This window comes from Protopterus annectens, chromosome 16.part0 (genome assembly GCF_019279795.1).
Source record: "Protopterus annectens isolate FY-2018-M chromosome 16.part0, PAN1.0, whole genome shotgun sequence".
NCBI classification, from domain to species: domain Eukaryota; kingdom Metazoa; phylum Chordata; order Ceratodontiformes; family Protopteridae; genus Protopterus; species Protopterus annectens.
This window is the reverse complement of record NC_056750.1, coordinates 841,838,844-841,865,920: the sequence shown is the minus strand read 5'-3', so window position 1 is coordinate 841,865,920 and position 27,077 is coordinate 841,838,844. Positions and strand designations below refer to the sequence as shown.

Here is a 27,077-nt window from a genome sequence, read left to right as displayed (position 1 = left end):
ACGGCCCTATCCAAGCTTATCTCTGTCTCCTCTCAGTTGATGTCGAGACTTGAAGGCCTGCCACTATCTCCATCTGTTCCTCCTCCGAGACCTGTCCAGTCTTGGAGCCGGAAGAAGCTGAACTGATGATTGTGGAGCCCTCGGTGCCAGAACCGTCTTTTTCTCGGTCGGCACCGTTCACCTCGACTCCATCCGATCCGTACCGGAGTCTCGGGCCAAGATCCGTCCTGGTTCCGGGACCGAGTCGGACCGATGTTTCGTTCCGACGCTCCTCTCGGGCCTCGGCACGGATCGATTCGGTTCCGTCCTCGGGGTCGGTGCCTTCGGCTCCTGTTTCGGGATTCTTCCCATTTCTTCGGAACCGGGAGATACCTCGACTCGGGACCCGGGGCCTTCGACCATGAGGAAGGTGTTGTCTACCCAGACAACCACATCAGCAGGTACAGCTTCTCCTCCCCACAAAGGACCGTTATCCTCCTCTGCACCCACGGCCACGTCCAAGCGTCGGGCACCAGTGTCTCAGCCACCCCTGGAGGGTGCCCCCTCTTCCTCGGAGGCTTCTTCGGATGCTCCCACGAAGAAGTTCCTAGGAAAAGACTGTGTAAGAGGAGACACTTGGATTCTCCACAAGAATCCTTGACATCTGATACTGACTTAGATGAGTCAGAAGGGTCCCCTAAGTCACCTTCAGAGGATGTCTCTTTTCTGACATCTTGGAGATCCTAAAACAGAGAGGTGACTGGCAAGCCCTCCCCTTCTGAGGATGAGTCAGTTTTGCTGAAGGCATTTGGTGCCCGCCCTTCCTCCTCCTGGGTCACTCCGCCTTTGATGAGTTAATGGAATTAATTGCTCAAGGGCGTGGGAGACTCCTGACACGGTGGAACCAGTCCCTAGGAAGCCGAATAAGTACATCACGGCACCGCAGGACAAAGCTTACCTCACCAAAGGAGTTCCAGTAGACGCCATGGTGGTGGCAGCGCCACGAAAAGGAGATGTCGGAGTCTTCCTCATCTGTCCATCCGCCTAACAAAGATTCTAGGACCATGGACAGATACGGGAAGCGCATTTTCAGTTCAGCGGCTTTTTCTATGCGTTCCCTGAACTATTTGACTCATTTTACACGTTTACAGAGGGATCTAGTCAAAGAGTTGGGAGATACCCTCCAGGGTGCTACAGATGCCGCGGTCTCAGAGAAAGTTACAGCGCATCTCAACACCCGTACGTCCATTGTGAACTCGTCCATGAGGCTGATATCCTATGCAGCCGAGGGATCGAGTAGGGCAGCGGCTTCAGCGATTGCTCTTCGTAGGCAATCCTGGATGTGCTTATGTTCATTTGCGGAAGCCTTCAAGTCTTCCTTTACTAACGCCCCATTTGACGGAGCCACACTTTTTGGCCCTAAAGTAAAGGAGACCCTTACCCGGTGTGAACAGGAGGGAAAGACTCTGTCTGCTGTCGGAGTCCGTTTTTCCACCCCTTCCAGACCGTACCCCAAAGGGCAACGTGGTGGGAAAATCTGGTTTCGAAAACCCCAAGGATCTTTTCCAAACACACAGGGTGATGCCCCCTCTAGAGGCAGAGGGGGGGGCAGAGGTGGAAGACGCCGCCCTGGCGGCAGAGGGGGTCCGCAAAACCAAGGTGACAGGGATATCTTCCCTGGCAAACCTTTTCAGCACTCCTGAGAGGAGGCCCGACTGTCCTGCTCTGGAGGCAGTCGGGGGTCGCTTAGCTTTATACCCTCAGGCCTGGCAAAACCTTTCTTCAGACAATTGGGTAAAAAGCGTTGTTACCAGAGGTTACAAAATCCCATTTCTATCCACCCCCATTCCAATAAGAAAACTCCCAGATGTACCACCCCATCTGCGACAGCCAGCAGCTACAGAAATTTCAAAGCTGCTAGAAAAAAGAGTCATCCAACCAGTCCCAGCGGACCAAATAGGATTCGGAACTTACTCAAGGTTCTTTTTAGTTCCAAAGAAAACAGGGGACTGGAGGCCAATTCTGGACCTAAGCCATCTCAACACCTTTGTCAAGAAGGAAAAGTTCGAATGGTCACGCTTCAATCGATCCTTCCATTCTTACAGAAGGGCGACTGGATGTGCTCAATAGATCTGAAGGACGCATACTACCACATCAAAATGGCCAGGGCGTCCAGGGATCATTTGCGCTTCCGGCTGGGAGCCAGTCACTATCAGTTTCGAGCCCTGCCCTTTGGTCTGACCACAGCCCCCAGGGTCTTCACCAAATGCATGGCAGTGGTAGCATCTCATCTGAGGCGCCTAGGATTCCAGGTGTTTCCGTATCTGGACGACTGGCTCCTGTCTGCCACCACCAGGCGTCAACTGGTACAAGCCAGGGATTACACCCTTCAACTTTGTACACACCTTGGCATTTCAGTAAATTTCGAAAAATCGTTGCTACAGCCATCACAGCATATCTTATTCATAGGAGCGGAATTAGATACGCGTCAGTTAGTTCTAAAACTTCCTACAGAAAGAATAGGAGCACTTCAATTCAACATTTCCCTTCTTCTGTCGTCCAGAAAATCCCCAGCAAAAATTGTTCTGAAAGTTTTGGGTCTCATGGCAGCTTCTCTCATTGCGATACCATTGGGAAGACTGCACATGAGAGTGCTACAATGGCTTCTGTTTGCACAATGGTCATTCCAACAACTTCCACTGACTCACGAAATATTGATAACGAAAACATGCAAATCACACCTAATGTGGTGGTTACAGACTTGCAACCTATCCAGCGGAAGACCATTTGTGCTACCCGCACCCAGCTTATTTATAACCACGGACGCTTCCCTGATAGGGTGGGGGCATCTTTCAGGGACAGACAGTCCAAGGCGAATGGACCAATCTGGAGTACAATCTGCACATCAATGTTCTGGAGTTGAGGGCAGTGTTTTTGGCGTTGCAACACTTTGCTCCCCTTCTTCCTCCAGGGACCATTGCAGTTCAGACAGACAACATGTCCGTAGTCTGGTACATAAACAAGCAAGGGGAACCAGGTCTTACCAACTATGCAGAGAGGCCATGAGAATTTGGCAATGGGCAGAGTCCACGGTCGCTTTCTGATCGCAACGCACATCCCGGGTCATCCAACGTCATAGCCGACAGGCTGAGCAGGGCAATACTATTGCCTCACGAGTGGTCCCTCAAACAGTCAGTTGCGAGAAGGATTTTTCGCAAATGGGGCCAGCCTACCTGCGATCTGTTTGCGTCTCCAATGAACGCCAAATGCAGGAGCTACTTTGCCCTATTACCCCTCCAGGGAAGTCCCCAGGGACGCTGGTGCACGATTGGCCCCGGTCTCCTATATGCTTTTCCTCCATTTCCTGATTGCAAAGTTTCTACAGAAAGCAAACAACCTTCAGAGGACTATTATTCTCATTGCTCCGTTCTGGCCTCGTCAAATTTGGTTCCCCTTTCTATTGCATCACCGCATTCGGGGACCTTGGATGCTGGACCCAGAGCCAGATCTACTGACTCACTCATCAGGAGTTCCTCACCCATCCCTAGAATCTCTCCATCTAGCAGCTTGGCTGCTCCGCTTCCCTTTCTAGCCAGGTCGGTTCCCCTTACATCGGCGGTTCAAGATATTTTAGTAGCTTCTCATAAAGTTTCCACTACAAAGACTTACACCAGTAAGTGGAAGCGTTTTGTCTTCTGGGCGGAGTCACATCAGTTGGACCCTGTTACAGCTCCGTTGAACAAGGTTTTAGAATTCTTGACTGAATTATTTCATGAAGGAGCTTCCCCGGCTACTTTAAGAGTACAGTTAGCTGCCATTTCTAACTATCATGTAGAAGAAAGTGGTGCGCCTATTATGGCTCACAGACTTTGTAAAGCCTTTTTAAAAGGCTCTTTTCATATCAGACCACCAGTCAGAAGTCCGACATCACCGTGGAATTTAAACTTATTGCTCTCTAAATTGATGTTACCACCCTTTGAACCAGCTTCAAGTTGCACTTTGAAATTTTTGTCATGGAAAACATTATTTCTAGTGGCCATTACATCTGCTAGACGGGTGTCTGAGCTTCAGGCCCTTTCGGTCAAACATCCTTATTTAATTTTTCATTCTGACAGAGTATCCTTACGCACTAATCCATCCTTTCTTCCCAAAATTTGTTCTTCTAGTAATATTAATCAGTCCATCGAATTACCCACCTTCTTTAAAAACCACTCTAATAAATTGGAGTATATGTTGCACAAACTAGACGTCCATAGACAACTCAGGTTTTATTTGGATAGAACAAAAGATCACAGGAAATCTGATCAACTATTTGTAGCTTTTGCTGACAGCAGAAAGGGTCTTGCAGTTACTTAAACGAACTCTTTCTAAGTGGCTAACTGACTGTATCATTTATGTTTATGAAGCTTCTGACCAAACATTATCAGCAAAACCCAGAGGACATTCTACCAGATCAGTTTCTACATCTTTGGCTCACGCAGCTCGCTTACCTTTAGACACTATTTGCGGCTGCTACTTGGGCTAAACCACATACATTTATCTCTCATTACAAAGTGGACAGGGTTTCTAGGGATAGGGCAACCTTTGGTTCCACTGTGCTCAAGAACGTTCTCCCTTGAGTTCCTCAGGATCATGGAGCTAGGGACGCTACCCATGTGTAAGAACAAAGGCGAGATTGAACACTCTCACATAAAGAAGTTATGTCCTTACCATAACGCGTTCCATGTGGAGTGTTCATCTCGCTTGTTATTACACCCCCACCCTTCCCACCCTTAGGAAGAACGTTCAATTTGGTGCCTGGTCTGGAGTATTCTCCTTCTGCTGTTGCACTATTAGTGTTACTATCATACTCTTGGTATGTTTGTATATATGTACTTTATGTATATAGTTGGCATGTGTGCGTGCTTTATGTCTGGTTTGCTTGCAAACTAGATCTGAGGTAAAGGCAGAGGGGGATTGTGGGTATTAGATGTCCTCGAGCTTCTTCTCGATGCAGAGCTTGCAGTCGGCCGGCACGGAGCCGAGGATCGGCTCCGAACCCATGTGTAATAACCAAGGCGAGATGAACACTCCACATGGAACGTTATGGTAAGGACATAACTTCTTTTTTCACTCAGGTCCATCTCGCACCTTTTATCTTTTCAAACAATTACAAAAAGACTTCCTCCAGGCTTTCTTCCTGCTCCTTATGTGGGACAAAGCTTCTCCTTGTTATACCTCCTTTTAAGCCATTAAATTACTTAGCCTGCTCATTGGACGGCTCAGTGCAGCGGTAGCATTGTCGCCTCACAGCAAGAGGTTCTCCAGTTTGATTCTTGGCTGGGCTGCCTTCTGTGTGGAGTCTGCATGCCATCCTTGTGTTCGTGTGGGTTTCTTTCGGGTGCTTCGGTTTCCTCCCACATCACACAGACCTGCATCTGGAGTATTTCTCCTTGGGCCTCCGCTAAAAATTGGCTTTGTTCCAAGTCCGACTTTCCTGTTAAATGTTAAAGAAATAAATCTTCTAATACTTCACTTTGTTGTAATACTTACACTACTATATACCTATTTCTAATTTAACACAACCACGTTACTATTTCATCACTACTTCAGTTTTAACACCTAAACTTGCTTATCCCCTCTAATACCTAACTGTTACTTTTTTTTCCAGTTAGCCCTACCTGTCTTGTACACCACTCTTGCATCTGTAAATTCCCAGTACAATGCTGAACATTAATGTTTGTGAATATAGATAGAGATTTTATTGTACTGACTATTGTGCTATGTATACAATGCTACTGCACTGTAAAATGTGTTATTGTAAGTACTGATTGCATTAAATTTGTTACCTTGGAGCTTTTCTCCCAAGTGAGACTTTCCCATTAAACAAATGTCAATCAATAAATAAATCAGAATTTCATATTTTTTGTTCAAGAGGTACATAATGATGCGAAAACATGTTGCTGTATGAACTTTTTTCCTTCTTCAGTGAATTAGAGTAATATTTAAACATTTTCCCTATTTTGGGTCTTTTTTGTCCCATTAATTTTGTTTTTGCCCAGAATTTTCGAGCATGTAGGTTTAGTAGCATGCCTGTAGGCAGTTAAGAATTTAACATCTAATTTGCTGACTGCTGGTAGACATGAGGTAATGTATCTGATCATATTTGCAAGGCAGCCATGTGGGCAAAAGACAGTGGTGCCCCTCAAGGATAACTGGTCGGGTCCCTTTTTTTCCTGGATTACTTTGACCTTCTGTGCAAGAGAAGCTTCTTCTGCTTTTGCTCTAATGTCCTCAGCTTTTTGTTTGTCCCACAGTGTGCATACTATCCTCCATCTCAGACACTTCATCACCTCTAACTTACTCATCTGCTCTGCTTTCATTGTCCAGGTTTCTGTACCATACAGTAGTACTGGTAACACAACTGTTTTGTACACTTATTTTTCAGGTTTTTTGGCTGTCATATGCTATCCCTGACACAGGCACTGCCATTTGGCTGCAACCCCTCTGATTCTAGCTTTGAACTCTTCATTCAGATGACTTCTGCTCAACCACCCCCTCCCAGGTACTTGAAGCATTTAACCTGTTCTACTCTTTTTCCTTCTACCTTCTTATTCAGCTTCTTCTGATTTCCCATGTTTGCTGCCTTTACAACTGTCTTATCCCTACTCAGTTTCATCCCATATGCCATCAGTTTTGCATTCCATTCCTCTGTCATCTGTTGACATTTTTTTCATAGTCTTCTTGTCATACCACATTGTCTGCACATGACTACTTTGATCTGTCCCGTCCAACCTGTTTGCTGTTGGGTAATGTAGTCTATCACCACTATGCGTAGCACTGGTCTCAGAGCTAACCTAGATGCACAGCCCCTCCCATTTGGGTCCTTCTATATAGCCTGCAGTAATTTTACTGCTGTGTCTGGGACTTCAGACCATTGCAGAACTGCCCAGCTTTCTTGGGACCGTGTCATACACTTTCTCGAAGCCTAGGAGTGCCCAGTTGGATCTTTCCTCTTCTCTAGCTTGTATTCAGCTGTCTTTCTCATTGCAAACGTCAGGTTGGTTGTGCTAAAGCCTGATCTAAATCTAAGCTGCTTATCTCCCATCTTACTTTCTACTACTCCACTTCTCCATTTATCAGTCATCCTTTCCAGAACTTTTATGCAGTGTGACAGGAGTTTGATACTTCTCTACCGCTCACTTTTGTGAATGTCCCCTTTGTTGTTCTACATTGGCATTAGTGAAGACATTAGTGCAGAAACCCAAGTAGCTCCAGTTGCAGAGAATGTCAAAGAGAACAGACTACAGTGGTTTGGGTAACATATGCAGAAACGTAGAAAACAGTCTGGTGAAGATTTGGAACAGACTGGAAGAAGGCAAGAGGAAACGAGGGCATCCAGCAGTGATTAAAGGATTGAGAGAGAATCTGCAACAGTCAGGCATGACTGTCGAAGAAGGTAGGAGAGTGGCATTGAATTGAGAGAGAAAGAGGGTGATAGTTGATGGATTAGGTATTTATCTTGATAACGTAGTGTTTGTTTCACATGGAAATGAGACTATTCAAGTGGTAGTTTTATAAAGGAATTTTATTAAGATCCAAACTTTGGCTGCAGAGAAATATCTGTAAAACAAAAGCAATGCCCAGTAGATATTAACTCACACCGGATTGATTTCATGGATATTTTTGTGCATCTTGGATTGATACTGGATGTTTTTTAAACTCTGTTCAGCCCCTCCATTTGCTAATCATCCTCCCTGTTCTTGGCTTGTGGCACATTCATTCCCTCATCACAGAGAGATGTGTTGGCCAAAACGGTCTATCATTTAGACAGTCATCAAGGGTGGTTAGAGGGCTTTTCTCTTTGCTGCCTTATGTCTTTGAGAGTGCTAAGGTAGGTAAGGGAAGTGGGATATGCTGTGGGCTATCCATGCTAGCTATTCCCTCATTTCCTCAAGGAAGGTTGCCAGCAAACAGCCCCACCAATCCTTCTCAAGGCACAGAAGGTGTTTTTTTCTTCTTTTTTTCTGGTCTCCACAGGAGAAGTTCTGCTACCCCCAGTGTGCTTCCCTGAGTATCCACAGCCCTCTCCTCCGCTCCTCTGAAGAAGCAAGAAAGCTGGGCCCCTGGACTCTTCTCCTCCCTACTTGACTTCTCCAGTGCTGGGACCGATAATTTGACTTCCAAGTCTGTTGCTATCAGGGATCCATCCTGCTGCACCATGGGGCCAACATATTGGTAGTCTTGTGACATTACTATTTTCAGACATCTTAGCTTTATGTTGTGAAGGACTGTTTCAGTTTGCTTAATAGAAAAATTTTGAGTATGTGTTCTCTTTGTGTGGTAGTGACTTTATTTGTATTGCAGCCTGTGGTGAGGAATACTGTAGTAAACTATGTACCCTGTCATACTACATTTTACTGTAACTAAGCCATCATATATGCATCATTGTGAATTCTGTTTAGCTGCCAAGATCTTTTCTTTGGAAAATTGTTTTGATTATTTACTGTTTGGGTTAAGTTGTAAATGATATCATAGAGTAATTATAAGCTAATGTATCTGTTTGGATATGTTTTCACAGGTTAGTGATGTTCATGCTTTCTGTTAAGAAGAATGTCCTTTCAAAAATGAAAGCACAAAAATCTATTTTATTTTCTACATTAGTCTTTGATATTAAAAATACGCGTTGTATTTGAACTTGTATAAGATGTTATTTGAACATTTCAACACTTTGCATTTAGGTTTTTGTTTTTCATGTTGCTTGCAATTCTTAGTACTACTGAAAATATTTTTTGTTAATGTAATCTAATGATGTGACGAGTAAAATCAAGAAGTAAATGAAATAAAAGGACAGAGCACCGTCTACAACAAGTGCCACTGCATACTTACCCGTACCTCAGGAGTGTATCACAGAGGTTACCAAACTGAACAGATCTGCTCACATTTACTGATTGTTATTGGCTTTAATGTCCAGTTTTGATGGGACCGTTTTTGGCTCAGCTGTTTGTTATCCTCGACTGGCTTGTGGATTGTATGGCTTCCTCCTCTAATTACTCTATTGAAGCTAGTGTAGTTGTGTAAGGGATCCACCTTAACAGTAGTGCAATAGAATGTACCCAACAACTGTTCCCTGCTGGTGTTAAATTTAATTCTGAATCCCTATGATGATTGGGTCACTAATTTTCTGAGTGCAGCATTTTGTACAATGACATTTGTTTCGCTTCATAAGCCGACCTTCTATGTTAATAGATTTCATTCAAAAGAATTAAACTACATATGTACCAGTGCAGGTTGTATGGCTGCACTGTGTACGTGCCAGTGCAGGATGTTCTTTGTATTTCACTGTTGCAGTCATCACACTTGGGTTATCTGCCTGCAGGTAGCCCTCAGTCGGCCCGAATACCAGAGTCTTGGGATTTCTGTATCGGATGCTGTCGCCTCTTCCATGACTTCAGGTTGTCAGGGGTATAAAACATGCAGCCGATGCCATTACATCAGTCTTTCTTGCCGAGAAGGAGCCTGAAGCAGAAGTAGTTCGCAAGTGCCGGTCGGCCGCTACCTGAAATTTTCGTTTTTCAAGTTTCAAACCTTAAGTCTTCTAAAGCTAAATACCCTGTTGGGGATTTTCTTTTCTTGCTCTAACCAATGTCAGAAAAAATTAACAGTTGTCTTGCCTGTGGAAAGCAAATACCTCAGAGAGATTTTCATTCTTACTGCGTCACTTGTTTAGGCCCAGACCACGATGTCCCTCGCTGTTGGTTTTGTGCCTTGTTTAACGCCTGAACCATTCGTCGTCAGGCTATTTTTGTAGCTAAATTCTTTCGCTCTCGTTCTCCGTATTCCGAAATGGCTTCAGTAAGCCATCCAACTACCGATCTTCTGGAAAAGTGCAAAGACAACAGACAGACCGCATAGATTCATATGTAGGTACTAGGCTATTGGCCCTAGGGCCTATATAAGCCTAGCCAAACTGTTCCCTGGCTTTTGCCACCCAAGAAAATTATTTTCCTGTGCCCCTGTCAAGCAGAGCCACAGAAGTGATCCCCGGGGTGAATTCCCCATCTCCCATTCAGTCATCAAGATTTTTCTTGAAGAGTGCTAATGAGGAGCTTTGTTTGATATAGATAGGTAGTTTGTTCCAGAATATGGGACGTCTCTGGGACAGGAATCTATCCCTCCAGCATGTTCTGTTTATTGTGGTGACAAGGTTTAGGTCCGTAGAGCGTGTAGCTCGAAGGGATTGGGTTTCTTTAAGTGGAACATATCCAATAGCTCTGGGTTTGATATAGCTTTGTATGTTAGGCAGAAATCACCTCAAAGTAGGCGGTATGCGACAGAGTAAAGCTAGAGTTTTTTTGAGACTGTCTGCTTAGGGCATCTGTTTGAGGCTGGTAATCCTCTTTGTGAGGTATTTCTGCAGCCTTTTCAGTTGTTGTAGATGTCTTGTGAGGTACATACCAAAAGGAGCGTTGTACTCTATAATGGGTCTAATGAGTGATGAGTAGAGGGGAACAATGACCTCTTTTTTTTCCTGGATGAGAAACTTTGTGATGAGGTGTGCTACGTAGAAGGATTTCCTGACTACTGTGGCGATGTGATTATCAAAGGAGAGACTACTGTCCACCTGTACCCCAAGGTCTCTTATCACACTTTCGGTGTTAAGTAGACTACAGTCTATTTGGTAGTTCATGGGTACAAACTTTTTACCAAAAGGATGACAATGCACTTTTTGGCATTGGGCTTGAGGCCATGGCTTTGACACCAGGCATCTATCTCAGTGAAGCCCTTTTGTAGGATGTCCACATCGTGAGGAGTTTTGATTATGGCTCCTAGTTTGCAGTCATCTGCGAACTTCATTAGCCAAAGACTTTCTGTGTTAGCCTGTACTTCAGAGAAGTAGATTCCAAACAGGAGAGGACCTAGGTCAAAAACTGCCGACGACGCTTCTGTTAAGCTAGTCGTCAGTCCGCCAGTACTCAGTGAGGCACCTTTGCAACCCCTGATGCCTACTTCTACAGATCCGCAGGCCTCTGCTGAGACCCATTTGAAGTCCGGCATGCCGTGAGATGCTTCTTCGATTATGGAACCTACGGATGTGTCTACCTTGGATGGGTCCGGAGCCGCTGTGCAGGCATCGGTTTCTGAGGGTGTATTCCGACCTACCGATATTCACATTAAACTGACAGCTTCATTTTCAACTAAAACTACAGAGTTTCTTAGGCCCAGAGTTTGCACTACGCCTAGAAAACTGACGTCCAAAGTGCATGCTCAAGCTCCCATACTACAAAAACAAATGCTTAAAATGGCTGAAGACCTTACTCTAATTAGGGGAAGCCAGCCTTCCCCTGCTAAAAGACAAAGAATTGAATTTCCTTCTGATTGTACAAACCAGGAGTCTGATGACTCTGACCCTTCTGATTACCAGGGCATACCCTTATCTACCTGTGAGGATTCAGATGCAGAGGAATCCATTCCCTCTGCCTCCCCTCCAGAGGATTTTTCTTTTGTTGAAACCTTGCATACCTTAAGAGAGCATTTCCGCTGGCAATGCCAGGACTATCCTCAGACCAAAAAGAGACTTGGGGAATTTTTAGATTTGCCTCAGCACAGACCTCTAGCTATACCCCCTGTGCTGGATATTGTAGATGATGTCTTCATGGAGTCCAGTCTTACTCCTGACACTTTACCACCAGCTCCTAGAAAACGTGACAGGTACTACAAGAGTACCTGACTCTCACAAATTTCTCTTTAAGAATCTGACTGTGGATCCAGTGACCATTTCCCAGGGACCTAAAGGCATTAAGGCTACTACAACCAGAAACCCTACCCTTTCAGACAGGGATTCTAGAGCTTTAGATAGATGGGGTAAGAAGGTATATACCTCTGCAACTCTTGCCATTAGGGCTTTGAATTGCCAGTTTCACATGTTGAAGTACCAGCAACATATTATGGAACTAATTAAACAAAAAAATTGTGTTACTTCCAGATTGCCCAGAAAATAAAGATTTACAAGACTTCATGCATTCTGCAAAGTAAGTTAGTAAACATACTTTGCAGTGTGGGTTGATGCTTTAGAAGCGTTGTGCAGGTCTTCTGTCACTGGGTCTGTACTGAGAAGGCATGCTTGGCTAAAGGAACAAGTTTTGCCAGACCATGTCAAAGCAAAATTACTAGATGCTCCATTAAATCAGGAGCGTTTCTTTGGCACAAAAGCAGAAGTTCTTAAAAAGATGGAAGAAAAAGCTCAATCTATGCAAACCATCAAAGATTTCTTACTGGTGCAGCCACTTAGATTCAGTAGACATTGACCTTCAAAAAAACTGGTCCTTTCCAGTCCCTGTCAAGTCTTCTCAGCCCAAACCCAGGGGAAACAGACCACCAAGACTACAGTTTCAGGGTATGCAGAGATCTAAACAATGGAGTGTTTCCACCTCAAAACCAGGGAGTGGTAAGCCACCCCCTTATGGAAAAAGTTCACAATGACTTTCCAATTATACTTTCAAGCCATGTCCAAGTACTTGCGCCCCTAGGAGGAAAACTCACCCTTCATGCAAAAAAATGTATGTCCATTACTCAGGACCAATGTGTTCTAAACATTGTATCCCAGGGATACAGATTCTACTTGCACTTACTACGAACCCCAAGTTGGTTGCCAGACCTTCCTCCAAACCGATGGGCAGAGGCTGAAAAGCAAGTTCTTTCCCTTCTCGATATCAGAGCTATTCAACCTGTTCCAGTAGAACAAAGGGGGACAGGGTTTCTACTCCAGACTGTTCCTGGTGCCCGGAAAAGAGAGCTCTTGGCGCCTTATCTGGGATCTATCAATTCTCAACACCTTTCTGGTGGTCCCAAAATTCAGAATGCTTACACTGAAACAGCTTCTTCCTATGCTCGCCAAGGATGCTTGGTTAGTCACCCTAGATTTAAAAGAAGCTTATCTGCACATCCCCGTAAGGGAGTCTTGCAGGAAATATCTACGTTTCAGGGCAGGCTCTATGCACTATCAGTTCTCTGCACTTCCCTTTGGCTTATCTACTGCCGCCAGAGTATTCACAAAATGCCTAGCTCCAGCCATTGCATACTGCAGGCAGAGAAATATTCAAATCTACCCATACTTGGATGATTGCCTGATTCAGGTGGACAGTCCGGAATTGCTACTTCAGCACCTGGCATTTGTAAAAAGGCTTCTAACTTCACTGGGATACACCATCAATGAAAAGAAATCACAACTGGTGCCCAGCCAACAAATTCTATTCCTGGGAGCAAACTTGAACACAACTTCCCAGATGGCATTCCTCACTCCTGAAAAGCAGGTCCATTTGACAAAGTATTTCAAGCTAATGGCCACCAAAACCCAGCTATCTGGAAGGAAAATACTGCAAGCCCTAGGGTTCATTGCCTCATGCATTCTGCTAATTCCATATGCAAGACTGCATATGAGGAAACTTCACTGGTACTTAAAAAGTCTCTGGTGTCAGCATTCTCAGGACCTGGAAACACTGATTCCTACCATACCTTGTCTAAGGGCAGAGTTCCTTCAGTGGGCAGAAGCATGCAACCACAACAAGGGGCTTCCTTTCATTCAACCCCTTGCCGCACAAACCCTGACAACAGACGCATCAGACTATGCATGGGGGGGGCTCACATGGCAGGCAAATGCATTCAAGGCAAATGGAGCCCAGAACAAATTCCCCTGCATATCAATCAAAAAGAGATGCTAGCTGTACAGAATGCTCTGACAGCCTTCAAATACCTTCTCCCTTCCAGGACAGCACGTAATAAAGATAAACAACACCACAGATGTCCTTCAAGGATGCATCTGCAGTCATAACATATGGGTTGTCCTGCCTCAGGCAGCCCTTCGGTCGGCCGGATTCCAAAGTCTGGGTCTGGCCTCGGCTGATGTCGCACTTTCCCCGACGTCAGAGCGTCTGGGGTATAAATGCATCAGCCGACGCCATTTTCCCCAGTCTTTCTTGCCGCGCGGTGCCCGAAGCAGAAGCTGTTCGCAAGTGCCAGTCGGTCAGATCCAGAGATTTCAGCTACCGAAAACTTTTAAAAAAGCTAAGTACCTCGTTGGGGACTCTTTCTTGCCTCAGCCGATGTCAGACAAAGTAAATAATTGTTTAACTTGTGGGAAACAAATACCTCATTAGGATTTCCATTCTTACTGCCTTCCTTGCTTAGACCCAGACCACGACGTATCAGCTTGTTTAGCCTGTGCCTCCTTCAACCGACGGACTCTTAGACGTCGGTCGGAGTATGCAGAAGAGTTTTTTGGATCCGCTTTTGCATATAAAATGCCATCGGAGACTCAGACTACACATTTAGCCAAAAAATGCAAGGAAAAGGACCGACACTCGCGGCCCGCGGTTTCGGCTGAAACCACGGTTAGGCCTACCGCGAGTGTCTCGGTTTCGGCTGAAACAGAGTCCTCGGTTCTTACTTCTGCCGAAATCATACCTCCGACAACCGAGGCCAGAGAGGCCCCGGCTGAGTCAGCTTCAGAAATCCCTACCGAAGAAGCAAGCGCACAAGAATTGTCCGACACCATTCCATTGGACATTTCTACACCTGCACGTGTGGCAGCTAGGCCCCCTGCTTCTATGTCTATTAAGGCCTTCTCCAGGGCTAAAGCAGCTAAAATTTCAAAAGCTTTACCTGCAAAATCTACTTCTCAGAGACCTTCCTCAAGTTCTCAGATTCTCAGCCTTGCTGAGGACCTTATTTCTTTGATTAGGGGTTCCCAACCTCACCCAGACAGGGCCTCCCACCCTCCTCCTGACAAAAGGCCTAGGACTGAACCCCCTGAGCCTCTCTCCTCTGATTACTCCTCGGATGGATCTGATTTATCAGACCATCAGGAAGGGGCATATTCGCCTTATGAGGATTCAGATGCAGAAGACTCTATTCTTTCTGCCTCCCCTCCAGAAGAATTTTCCTTTGGGGAGACCTTGCACTCAATGAGGGAACACTTTCAGTGGCAGGGTCAGGATTTCTCCGATTCTAGAAAAAGACTAAGGACATTTTTACATTTGCCCCAGCATAGGCCTTTAGCCATACCACCTGTGCTAACTGTAGTTGATGATGCATATAATGATGTCAGTTCTGCCCCTGATTCTCTTCCACCGGCCCCTGCCAAACCTGACAGATATTACAGGGTCCCGGATTCTCACTTACACTTGTATAAAGCCCATGCTGCAGACCCAGAAACTATTTCTCAGGGCCCAAAAGGTGTTGCAGCTACCACTGCCAAAAACCCCCTTCCCTCTGAAAGAGAGTCAAGAGCATTAGAGAGATGGGGAAAAAAGGTTTATACATCTGCTACTCTTTCTGCCAGGGCATTAAACTGTCAATTTCATATGATACAGTACCAGGAATATTTGTTAGATCAGCTGAATAAAAAGCTTTCTTCTCCTGAACCTTTAGACTGTAAGTCCCTTCAGGATTTGGTACACAACTCTCAGCAGGTCAGTAATCATTTCTTAAAATGTGGCTATGATGCACTGGAGGCTTCATTTAGATCAGCTATGACTGGGGCAGTAATTCGAAGGCATGCCTGGCTAAAAGAGCAATCCTTGCCAGACCATGTCAAGGCTAAACTCCTAGATGCTCCAATGGAGAAACAAAGTTTATTTGGCTCCCCTGCACAGGAGATTCTAAAGAAAGTGGAAGAAAAAGCAAAATCTGTGCAAACAGTAAAGGATTTTCTGCAGGTTCAACCTCCGAGGTTCAGCAGAAACTGGCCTTCAAAGAATTGGTCCTTTCCAGACACCTCCAGAGCACAGAGGGGCAGGAATAGACGCCCAAGTGGCAGAGGTCAATCAAAGGGTGCCTACAGGGGTCGTCAGTGGCAGCCTGCCAACCAGAGGAGTAGTGCCACAGCTGCAACTACAACCACTTCCACAGGACAGACACAATGACTTCACTCTGATTCCACCTACCAGGGAACAACTGGAAGCACCCTTGGGCGGAAAGCTGGCTTTATTCTCGAAAAACTGGCATTGCATTACAAAAGACACATGGACATTGCAAACAATAGACAAAGGATACAGGTTTCACTTCCACACTTTACCAAGAAGGAGCGGAATGCCAAACCTTCCACCAAACCAGAAGCCAGAGGCTTTAAGACAAATCAACAATTTACTTCAGATGAAAGCGATAGAAAGGGTACCATCTATGGAACAAGGCCAAGGATTTTACTCCAGACTCTTCCTTGTACCAAGAAAAGAAAACCAATGGAGGCCTATTCTCAACTTGTCCGCACTAAACACATATCTCATTGTGCCAAAATTCAAAATGCTGACCCTACAGCAACTTCTTCCCATGTTGGGCAAGGAGTCTTGGCTGGTGACTCTAGATCTCAAGGAGGCATACCTGCACGTCCCTATACGACCAGATTGCAGAAGACACCTCAGATTTCTTGCAGGATCAGAGCATTATCAATTCTCAGCATTGACCTTTGCCTTATCTACTGCGCCCAGAGTATTCACGAAATGCCTGGCATCAGTAATTGCACATTGCAGGCTTCAGGGAATTCAAATCTACCCATACCTGGACGACTGCCTAATACAAGCGGACAACAAGACAAAACTAATAAAGGATTTGGCCTATGTCATACACCTGTTACAGGCCTTGGGATACACAGTCAACATCCAGAAGTCAAGACTAGTGCCATCCCAAAGGATAACATTTTTGGGTGCGGATCTGGACACAATAACTCAGATGGCTTTTCTCACAGCAGAAAAACAAAAGCAACTCCCAGTCTACTTCATGGCTTTGACAAGACAAGCTCAGCTTACTGCAAGGAAAGTCCTGCAGGCCCTGGGTTACATGGCATCCTGCATAATCTTGATCCCGCATGCCAGGCTGCATATGAGGAAATTACAATGGTACCTAAGGAATGTATGGTCTCAACACAGGCACAGTCTAGAAACCATGATACCAATCATTCCATGCCTGAAAAAGGAATTCCTGTGGTGGGCTCAGGCCTGCCAGTCCAACAGAGGGTTGCCTTTTAACAAACCACAACCAAGGCAGACCATCACCACGGACGCCTCAGACCTAGGATGGGGAGCACACATGGAGGACAAGTGTATCCAAGGCCTATGGACTCAAGACCAGCTGAACTTGCACATAAACCTAAAGGAGATGCTGGCAGTGAAGCATGCAATCGAGGCATTCAAATCATTCCTCCAGCAAGGACATCTGCTGATAAGGACGGACAATACCACAGTCATGTGGTACATAAACAAACAGGGAGGCACGCATTCCTACCCTCTATGCCGGATGGCAATGGATCTGTGGAACCTAGGCCTGAATCTCAACATCCAGCTGCAGGCCAAATTCGTACCAGGAAAAGAGAATTCACTAGCAGACAGCCTAAGCAGAACTACCACGGATGCTCACGAATGGATGCTGCATCCAGACATCTTCAAAATCATAACAAACAAATGGGGAATGCCAGAGATAGACCTGTTCGCCTCCCCACTCAACCACCAACTGAAGAAATTCTGCTCAAGGGTATACCACCCACAAGCCTGGAGGGTGGACTCTCTCTCTTTCAGCTGGAATGCCCTAACAGTGTATGCATTTCCACCTCTCCCATTGATGTACAAAGTTCTACTGAAGATCAGGGAGGAACAGCCAAAGGTGATTCTAATAGCTCCAGACTGGCCAAGGCAGCACTGGTATCCGCTACTGAGAAGCATGTCTCGGGCGAACTCATGGCCTCTACCCCTATGGCCTCTTCTTCTAACGCAGAACAACTTCAAGACCCTGCATCCAAACTTGAAAACACTGCAGCTAACTGCCTGGAAAATTGTTTAAAACAAAACCAAACTGTCTTATCTCAGAGGGTCAAGGATATTATCCTGGAGGCTCGCAGACCCTCCACAAGGAAGACATACTCAGCTAAATGGAAGAGATTCCTCATTTGGAGCACTTCAAAAGGTACAGATGTCACACTGGCAAACCTAGCACACATCCTAGAATACTTAGCAGAACTGTTTCACAATGGCCTGTCCTATTCTTCCATTAAGATTCATGCTTCAGCAATTTCAGCAGAGTACAACATGGATCCTCCTATCTTCTCTCACCCTCTCCTCAGACAATTTTTAAGAGGGATCAAGAATGTAAAACCTCCAAGGAGACCCCCTCTGCCTGCATGGGATCTCAATTTTGTGCTGGAAAAATTAACACTACCCCCTTTTGAACCAGCAGCATCAGCAGACTTACAGTTCCTATCTTGGAAAACTGCTTTCCTTCTGGCAATCACTTCAGCAAGAAGAGTATCCGAGTTACAGGCACTATTGGCAGTGCAGCCTTTCCTTATTTTTCACCAGGATAGAGTGTCTCTGAGAACCAATCCTACTTTCATGCCAAAGGTGGTATCCAGGGTATCCTTGAACCAAGCTATTCATTTGCCTACGTTCTTCCCTAACCCACAGAACAAGGGGGAAAAACTATCGCACACCTTGGATGTACACAGACAACTACGCTACTATCTGGACAGAACTAAAACCAGCAGAAAAACTGACCAACTTTTTGTAGCATATGCAACTGGAGTGCAAGGAAAAGCAATTTCCAAACAGACAATTTCAAAATGGATAGGAAATTGCATTCGTTTTTGCTGCTCTTTTCATGGAAAGACAGCTCCTGAAAATATCAGGCCTCACTCCACAAGAGCCACAGCCACCACTACAGCTTTCCTACGGGGGGTGGCTACCAAGGACATTTTAGAAGCTGCTACTTGGAGCTCCGTGCATACATTTGCCAAGCATTACAATCTACCTTTATACTCCAGATCCCAAGCAGGTTTTGCAACTGCAGTTTTACAGGGGATCTTAACTACACCGTCCTTATCTTAGTACCTCCTCCCCCAGTTTGGCTATGGTATTCTACCCATATGTTATGACTGCAGATGCATCCTTGAAGGACATAGTACAGTTTTGTACCTACCATAAATGTAGATGTCCGATAGGTATGCATCTGCAGTCAGGATTACCCACCCTCCTTCCCCTCTGTGGTATTCCTAGGCTTACCCCTCTTTCAGCTAGCTGGGGGAATCTATTATGGTGTATTTGTTTGTATGTATATATATATATATATATATATATATCATTTGTTACTGTTTGGAATTTTACAACTTTTATCCAAATTTAGCCTTCCTAGAGGGCACCTGGCATCTGGGGCAAGAAACACTGAGGAAAATGGCGTCGGCTGATGCCTTTATACCCCAGAAGCTCTGACGTCGGGGAAAGTGCGACATCAGTCGAGGCCAGACCCAGACTTTGGAATCCGGCCGACCGAAGGGCTGCCTGAGGTAGGACAACCCATATGTTATGACTGCAGATGCATACCTATCGGACGTCTACATTTATGGTAGGTACAAAACTGTACTTTATGTGGTACATGAACAAGCAGGGCGGAACTCATTCTTACCCACTCTGCAGGTTAGCCATGGCTCTGTGAAACACAGCCTTGAGCAACCAAGTGAACCTACAAGCTCAATTCCTGCCAGGCAAGCAAAATTCACTGGCAGACGAGTTAAGCAGAAATCTACTGGACCCTCACGAGTGGAAACTGGAACCCAACTCATTCAAACTTCTAACCCAGAGGTGAGGAACACTGTAGGTGGACCTTTTTGCCCCCCCCCCCCCAAACCACCAATTGAGCAAATTTTACACCAGGAACCCTCACAGCAGAGCCTGGAAGGTGGACACCCTATCCTTTTACATGGGAAAACCTCTCAATTTATGCCTTTCCTCCTCTGCCCCTACTCTCAAAAGTACTATTCAAGATCAAACAGGACAGGCCAAGGGCAATCCTTATTGCACCAGACTGGCCATGCCAGCACTGGTATCCACTCCTACGCAGTCTGACAGCAGTGCCACCCTAGCACCTACATGAGACACCTTCTCTGCTGTCTCTGCAGTTGGGACAGATTTTGCATCCACAGCTGCAAACCCTAAACCTTGCAGCCTGGCTTATCCCCTGAGTACACCACCAGCATCCATCACCAAACAGGTGCTGGACATCATCCTTGAGGCCAGAAGGCCTAGTACTAGGAAATCCTATGCTGAAATATGGAAAAAATATTGCTCTCTGAGTCGGTCTCAAGGAAAGGACACGGCTGTGCCCACCTTACCTCAAATCCTTGATGACCTAGCAGAGCTGCTTCACAGAGGCGTATCTTTCTCATCCATTGTGATTCATGCCTCTGCCATCTCAGCTCATTATAATACTGAGCCACCTCTCTTTTCTCACCCTCTCAGACAGTTCCTGAGAGGAGCTAACAATTTAAGCCCCCCCCTAGGAGAGCTCCCACCCCGGCCTGGGACTTTAACTAAGAAGAATATCTGAGCTACAGGCACTAATGGCGATGGAACCCTTTATTATTTTTCATGCTGATAGGGTTTCCCTCAGAACTAACTTTTCCTTTATGACCATGGTGGTATCCAGTGTGGCTTTAAACCAATCCATCCATTTGCAAACCTTTTTCCTTAATCCTCAGAGTAAAGCTGAAAGGATGCTGCACTCCTTGGATGTGCACAGAGACAGCTCAGGTTCTACTTTGACAGGACTAAGCCTTTCAGAAAATCTGACCAGCTGCTAGTCAGCTGTGATACAGGGGTAGAGGGAAAGGCCATTTTCGAAGCAAACCATTTCCAAATGGATAGCACTGCATCCATTTCTGCTGCAAGCACCATGGAAAACCTACCCTTTGGGGATCAGAACTCATTCCACTATTGCTACTTCAACCTCTACAGCATCTCTCAGGGGAGTCCCTACCAGGGACATCCTGGTAGCTGCAACCTGGAGTTCTGTACACACCTTCACCAAGCATTACTACTTACCTATTTTTTCTAAATCCAGAGCTGGTTTTACTACAGCAGTCTTACAAGGCCTGCTAGCCAGCTCTAACACTTCCTGACTGCCTCCACCCTTCCTCAGCTTTGGGAATCAACCCAAGTGTGATGACTGCAACAGTGAAACATGAACGTAGTACAGTTGTGTACACTTACCATAAATGTAGATGTTTGAGTGTATTCACTGTTGCAGTCTTGGTTTCCCTCCCTCCAGCCCCCCGGCTTTCTCTATCCTTTCTACCTATCCTCTTTATGGCCATATTTTATGGCAAGGTTATTTACTTTTTACTGGAGGTGTTCCACACCATGTGGGGGCTCCTGACATCTGGGGCAAGAAAAACTGATGTAATGGTGTCGGCTGCATGTTTTATACCCCTGACGACCTGACGTCATGGAAGAGATGACGGCATCCGACGCAGAAATCCCAAGACTGTGGTATTTGGGCTGACTGAGGGCTACCTGTAGGCAGATAACCCAAGTGTGATGACTGCAACAGTGAATACACTCAAACATCTACATTTATGATAAGTGTACACAACTGTACTTTGCACGGCTGCAGCGTGCAGCTACCAGTGCAGGTTGCACGGCTGCAGCGTGCAACTACCAGTGCAGGTTGCACGGCTGCAGCGTGCAACTACCAGTGCAGGTTGCACGGCTGCAGCGTGCAACTACCAGTGCAGGTTGCACGGCTGCAGCACTGCAACTACCAGTGCAGGTTGCACGGCTGCAGCGCTGCAACTACCAGTGCAGGTTGCACGGCTGCGGCGTGCAACTACCAGTGCAGGTTGCACGGCTGCAGCGTGCAACTACCAGTGCAGGTTGCACGGCTGCAGCGTGCAACTACCAGTGCAGGTTGCACGGCTGCAGCGTGCAACTACCAGTGCAGCTTGCACGGCTGCAGCGTGCAACTACCAGTGCAGCTTGCACGGCTGCAGCGTGCAACTACCAGTGCAGGTTGCACGGCTGCAGCGTGCAACTACCAGTGCAGGTTGCACGGCTGCAGCGTGCAACTACCAGTGCAGGTTTTGTGGAAGCTAAACACAAACCCACATCATCTGAGGATTGCTGTGAGGATCTGCATTGGTTTGTGCAAAGGGAATGGTAGTGGTGGAGAAAGATGGCTGGGATCCAGTGTCCTTCCTAGGTGAGGAAGTTCTAATGTTATTGCTCTGACAGTTTGTCACATATGTATTGTGATGATTACCTCACACAATTTGAGCGAGAGTCTCATGAGGCAGTACAAATACTCACATCATATCTCTTCTTTGGTACTGATCTAGATTCGGATCACTGCATGAATGTAATGAAGCGTAATGCACATTTATTATACTGGTATTTAGATATATGCTTGCAGTTAGACATAAGTTAGTATTTACACATCTTTTTATGTATGTTTCAGAAGAGCCAAAGATAGTGCCTGGCAGTGCTTCATTTATTTGAGACTGACTGATGCTAATGGAGCTACATTGTGAAATCATTTAATTTTCAGAAAACATTCCCTTACGTATGCAGCTGAGGGCATTTGTACAATACATCTGTGAATAGAAATCCAAGTATTATGAATGTTTCTGCAGTAATCTCTCACTTCAGATGTATTCTCTTGGTGAGTCTCTAGTGTGCATCAGTATTGTAGTACTTACTAGGCTGCAGTTTGAATATGGTGGGCTAGCTAAGAATTTCCTTATTTAGTGTATTCATTGCTGTTCACAACTGTTGTAATATGTCTGGATGTTGCGGCAAGATCCACACTAAAAACTGTACCATATGAAATCAATTAAGAGTTTTTAATACCCCAAGTGCTCCACTCTGTAGTCAGTCTTTAGAGGATTTGTACAGCTGTGGTAAATGGAAATATCTTTTGTGGCCGTCATGAATTGGAACCCATATTGTGAAAAAACTTTCTCAGTTTTGTGATTGCTGCTGTTAGTGGTTCCTGAGCCTTGGCTCAAGTCTTATTGAGATGAATTGTAGTTGAATAAAAGATTTGCTTTTTGTGTATTAGTTGCATGTCTTGTTTAAAGCCATATTTGGACACTTTTTGCTGTTTAACTCTAGGTAGGAAGTTCTACATTGTGATGGTTACTGCGAAGGAGCTGCCATGTCATCTTGTATTGTTACTGTTGCACTTTGTTATAGTGATTGGAACCAGAGGAGGTAGTCACGTAGGCTTCCCTCATTTTTACTTTTACCCCTTACTTGACTAGCTCAAAAATTACAGACTGCGTTGTATAAGGTTAACTGTGAAGGTTTTTATATTTTAGATTAATTTTTATTTTGTTTTATTGCAGGTGATGAAAAAACCCTCCCTCCAGCTCCAATTCTCATGCTTCTGTCCACAGATGGTGTTCTTTGTCCATTTTATTTAATTAACAGCAATCCTGGGGCAAAGTCTCTTGTGAGACCAGCACAAAACCTCCCATCAGACGGAGAAAGACTGCCAAAAGCAGGTTTGTCAAAACTTTAAGCTTTTTAGAGAAAATGTTTATTTGTCAAGGCCCACAACATATAACATCAGAATTTTTCAATATTTAGATATTTATTTGAGTACTGTATATGTATTTTCAAGAATATCAAACTATCTTTAGTGTTAGAAATACCGAACTGGTGCGTTTTGTGCCCATTTTGGTCCTTTCATCCCATTGAGAATTAACTTTTGACTTTTGTAAGAGCCTGCTATTATGTTGTTTCTTGATTCGATTACAGTGTGGATTGGTGATTGTGCCCCAACTGTCTGCTTAATGACTTTTTGGACAAGAAATTATGTAGTACTGGTAAATACAGATTTCAGGAGTCCATGCTGAAGTAGGAAGCATTAAAGGATTTGTAATTGGTTTTAGTTGATGACGGGGCAGGTTTGGGGAATCCAGACAGTAGACTGAGGAAATTAATAATTTATAATGGGTTTTAGTTGATGGCAGGGCAGATATGGGGAGTCCAGGGTATAGATGGAGGCAATGAAGGATTTGTAATTGGTTTTACTTGATGGCACAGGCCTGCAGTGATTCACCTCTAAAGTCTTTGCTGGGAGTTGGTCAGAGTTTATTTTTGTCCTCTTTCCCTTGAGTCGGCACTAAATTTTGGATCCTGATTTCTTCCCATCTGTGTCTGACTCGTCATCCTTACTAGTTTATTCTCATTTTCGTAGGAAATACAAGTGCTGCACATCTGTCACTGCTTGAAGCTTAATGGTCTCTCTATGGCATTGCTTCTAAACTGGCATGTATTTGTGGACTCAGCATTCATTGGGTCAGTATGTTCATTATTGAATGCTTAAATTGCATATGTTTAGAAATGTCAGTGTAATAAACAGGCAAGGCTGTCAAATTTGCATGCATGTGGTATGTGTATTCAGAAAACTTTAAGAAACATTTTTATTAAATAACTACTAAAACAGTAACTGGTACACATACATGAATATAAAAGTAAACAAACCGTAGTAACTTGTTTTCATGCTGTATACTAGATCCAGTGTTGCCTTTTCCTTTTGAGTTCAACCTGTGGTTACTGGATCTGACTGATCCAAGACTGGCCATTTCCAAAAGACTTCAGCTTTCTGAGCTCTGATTTCTCTACCCATAATGCCCAGCTCTGACAGACTAAACTCTGGTCTCTTATGTTCTTCATGTTTCACTGTTGCAGTCATCACATTTGGGTTTTCTGCTTGCAGTAGCCCTCAGTCAGCCTGATTAACAAAGTCTTGGGTCCTGTGTCGGTTGCTGTCCCTTCTTCCGTGATGTCAGTTTGTCAGGGGTGTAAAACATGCAGCCGACGTCATTACATCAGTCTTTCTTGCCATGCGGTGCCTGAAGCAGAAGCAGTTCGCAAGTGCCGGTCGTCTAGACTCCTGAAATTTTCAAGTTTCAGAACCGAAGTCTTCAACTAAAAGCTAAGTACCCCTTTGGGGAAACTTTTTCTTGCTCTAAACAGATGTCAGTAAAAGTAAGTAATTGCATTACTTGTGGAAAGCAAATACCTCATAAAGATTTTCATTCGTACTGTATTCCTTGCCTAGGCCCTGACCATGACGTACCTCGCTGTCGGTTTTATGCCTTATTTAAACCACAAACTATCCATCGTCTGTATATTTTTGCTTCTAAATATTCTGGTGCTCTGTTCAATTATCCTGAAGTGTCTTTAGTAAGCCATCTGACTACCGACATTCCAAAAAAACGCAAAGATAAAGACAGAGACAGGCCGCCTAGGTCCAAGGCTGCCGAAAACGCTTCTCCTAAGCCAGTCGCCAGTTCGCCAGTACTCAGTGAGGCACTTTCACAGCCCCTTATACCCGCTACATCAGATTCGCAGGCCTCTACTGAGACCCATTCAGAGTCCGGTGTGCTGCGAGATGCTTCAACTGTGGAACCTGCAGATGTCTCTACCTTGGATAGGTCTGGAGCCGCTGTGCAGGCACCGGCTTCTGAGGGTGTATTCAGGCCTACTGACTTGCGTATTAAACCAATGCCATCATCTTCTTCAAAGCCTAAAACTTGAACCATGCCTGGAAAAATGATGCCCAGACCATATGGTCAGGCCTTTGCCTAAAAACAAATGATAAGAATGGCTGAATACCTTATTACTTTAATCAGGGGAAGCCAGCCTTCCCCCTCTAAGAGACCTAGGACTGAGTTTGCTTATGATACTTCTGACCAGGATTCTGAATTTGCTGTTTCCCCTGATGATTGATCTACCTCTGAGAATTCTGATGCTGAGGACTCTTTTCCCTCTGCTCCACCCTCGAGAATTTTTCTTTTGGTGAAACCTTGCATACTCTCAGGGAGCATTTTCATTGGGAAAGTCAGGATTTCTCCGATTCTAAAAAGAAGCTTAGGGATTTCTTACTCCTGCCCCAGCACAGGCCTTTAGCTATCCCCCCTGTACTGGACATTGTTGATGATGCCTTGTCAGAATCTAGTTTGGCCCCTGATTCTTTGCCTCCTGCTTCCAGAAAACCTGATAGATATTACAGGGTTCCTGACACTCACAAGTTCCTCTTTAAAAATCCTACTGTGGATCCTGAGACCATTGCACAGGGCCCCAAGGGCATTAGGGCATTAAAGCTACTACTGCCAAAAATCCTACCCCCTCTGATAGAGACTCCAGGGCACTGGATAGATGGGGTAAGAAGGTGCACACTTCTGCAACTTTGGCTATTAGGGCCTTAAACTGCCAGTTTCATATGTTAAAGTATCAACAGCATATTCTTGGATTGCTTAAACAGAAAATGATTCCTGATTGTGCTGAAAATAAGGATTTTACATGATTTACTGCATTCAGCTGAACAAGTTTGAAAACATACTTTGCAATGTGGTGTTGATTCACTAGAGGAATCTTGCAGGGCTGCGGTAACTGGGTCTGTACTTAGAGGGCATGCTTGGCTTAAGGAGCAATCCTTGCCAGATCATGTTAAAGTGAAATTACTGGATGCTCCCTTAAGTTAGGGCCACCTGTTTGGCAACAAGGCAGAAGATGTTCTTAAAAAGACGGAGGAAAAAACTAAATCTATGCAAACTGTTAAAGACTTTTTGCAAGTACAACCTCCAAGATTTAGTAGGCATTGGCCTTCTAAGAATTGGTCCTTCCAGACCTTCTCAGTCCAAACCCATATCCAGCAGAGCACCCAGGCTTCAGTCCCAGGGATGCACAGGACTAAGCAGTGGGGGGGGGGCTACACTTCCAAATTTGGGAGTAATAAACCCCTACCCCCATGGTAAACTGTCTCAATGACTTCTTTTTAAAACTTCCAAGCACTTCTCAACTGAAGGGGCGGAAGATTGCACTTCATGCAAAGAACTGGGGACTCATTACCCAGGACAAATGGGTTTTTAATATAGTGTCCCAAGGATACAGATTTCACTTCCATACGTCACCAACTCCAAGCGGTTGGCCGGATCTACCTACAAACCAGTGGAAAGAGGCCCAAAAGCAAAGTACTCTCTCTCTTAAGCATAGGGGGCTGTTCAGTTTGTACCAGAAGAGAAAAAGGGACAAGGTTTCTACTCGAGATTTTTCCTGGTACCCAGAAAAGACGATTCATGGTGTCCTATCCTGGACATGCCTACTTTAAACACCTTTTTCGTGACTCCAAAATTTAAGATGCTGACTCTTCACCAGTTGCTTCCTATGCTAAGCAAAGATGCCTAGTTGGCAATACTAAATTTAAAGGAAGCATACCTTCACATCCCAATCGGGGAATCTTACAGAAGATACCTACACTTCAAAGCAGGCTACACGCACTATCAGTTCTCTGCA

The 27,077-nt window shown here is 45.0% G+C and overlaps 1 protein-coding gene across 1 annotated transcript in view; it reads left to right on the top strand.

The window, feature by feature from the left end:
- NUP214 (nucleoporin 214) overlaps positions 1 to 27,077 on the top strand; it is a 3,229,616-nt gene that overhangs the window by 642,695 nt on the left and 2,559,844 nt on the right. Inside the window, exon 11 of the mRNA XM_044058190.1 lies at positions 23,117 to 23,275. Coding sequence (XP_043914125.1) covers positions 23,117 to 23,275 — 159 coding nt within the window. The remainder of the gene's footprint in view (positions 1 to 23,116; positions 23,276 to 27,077) is intronic.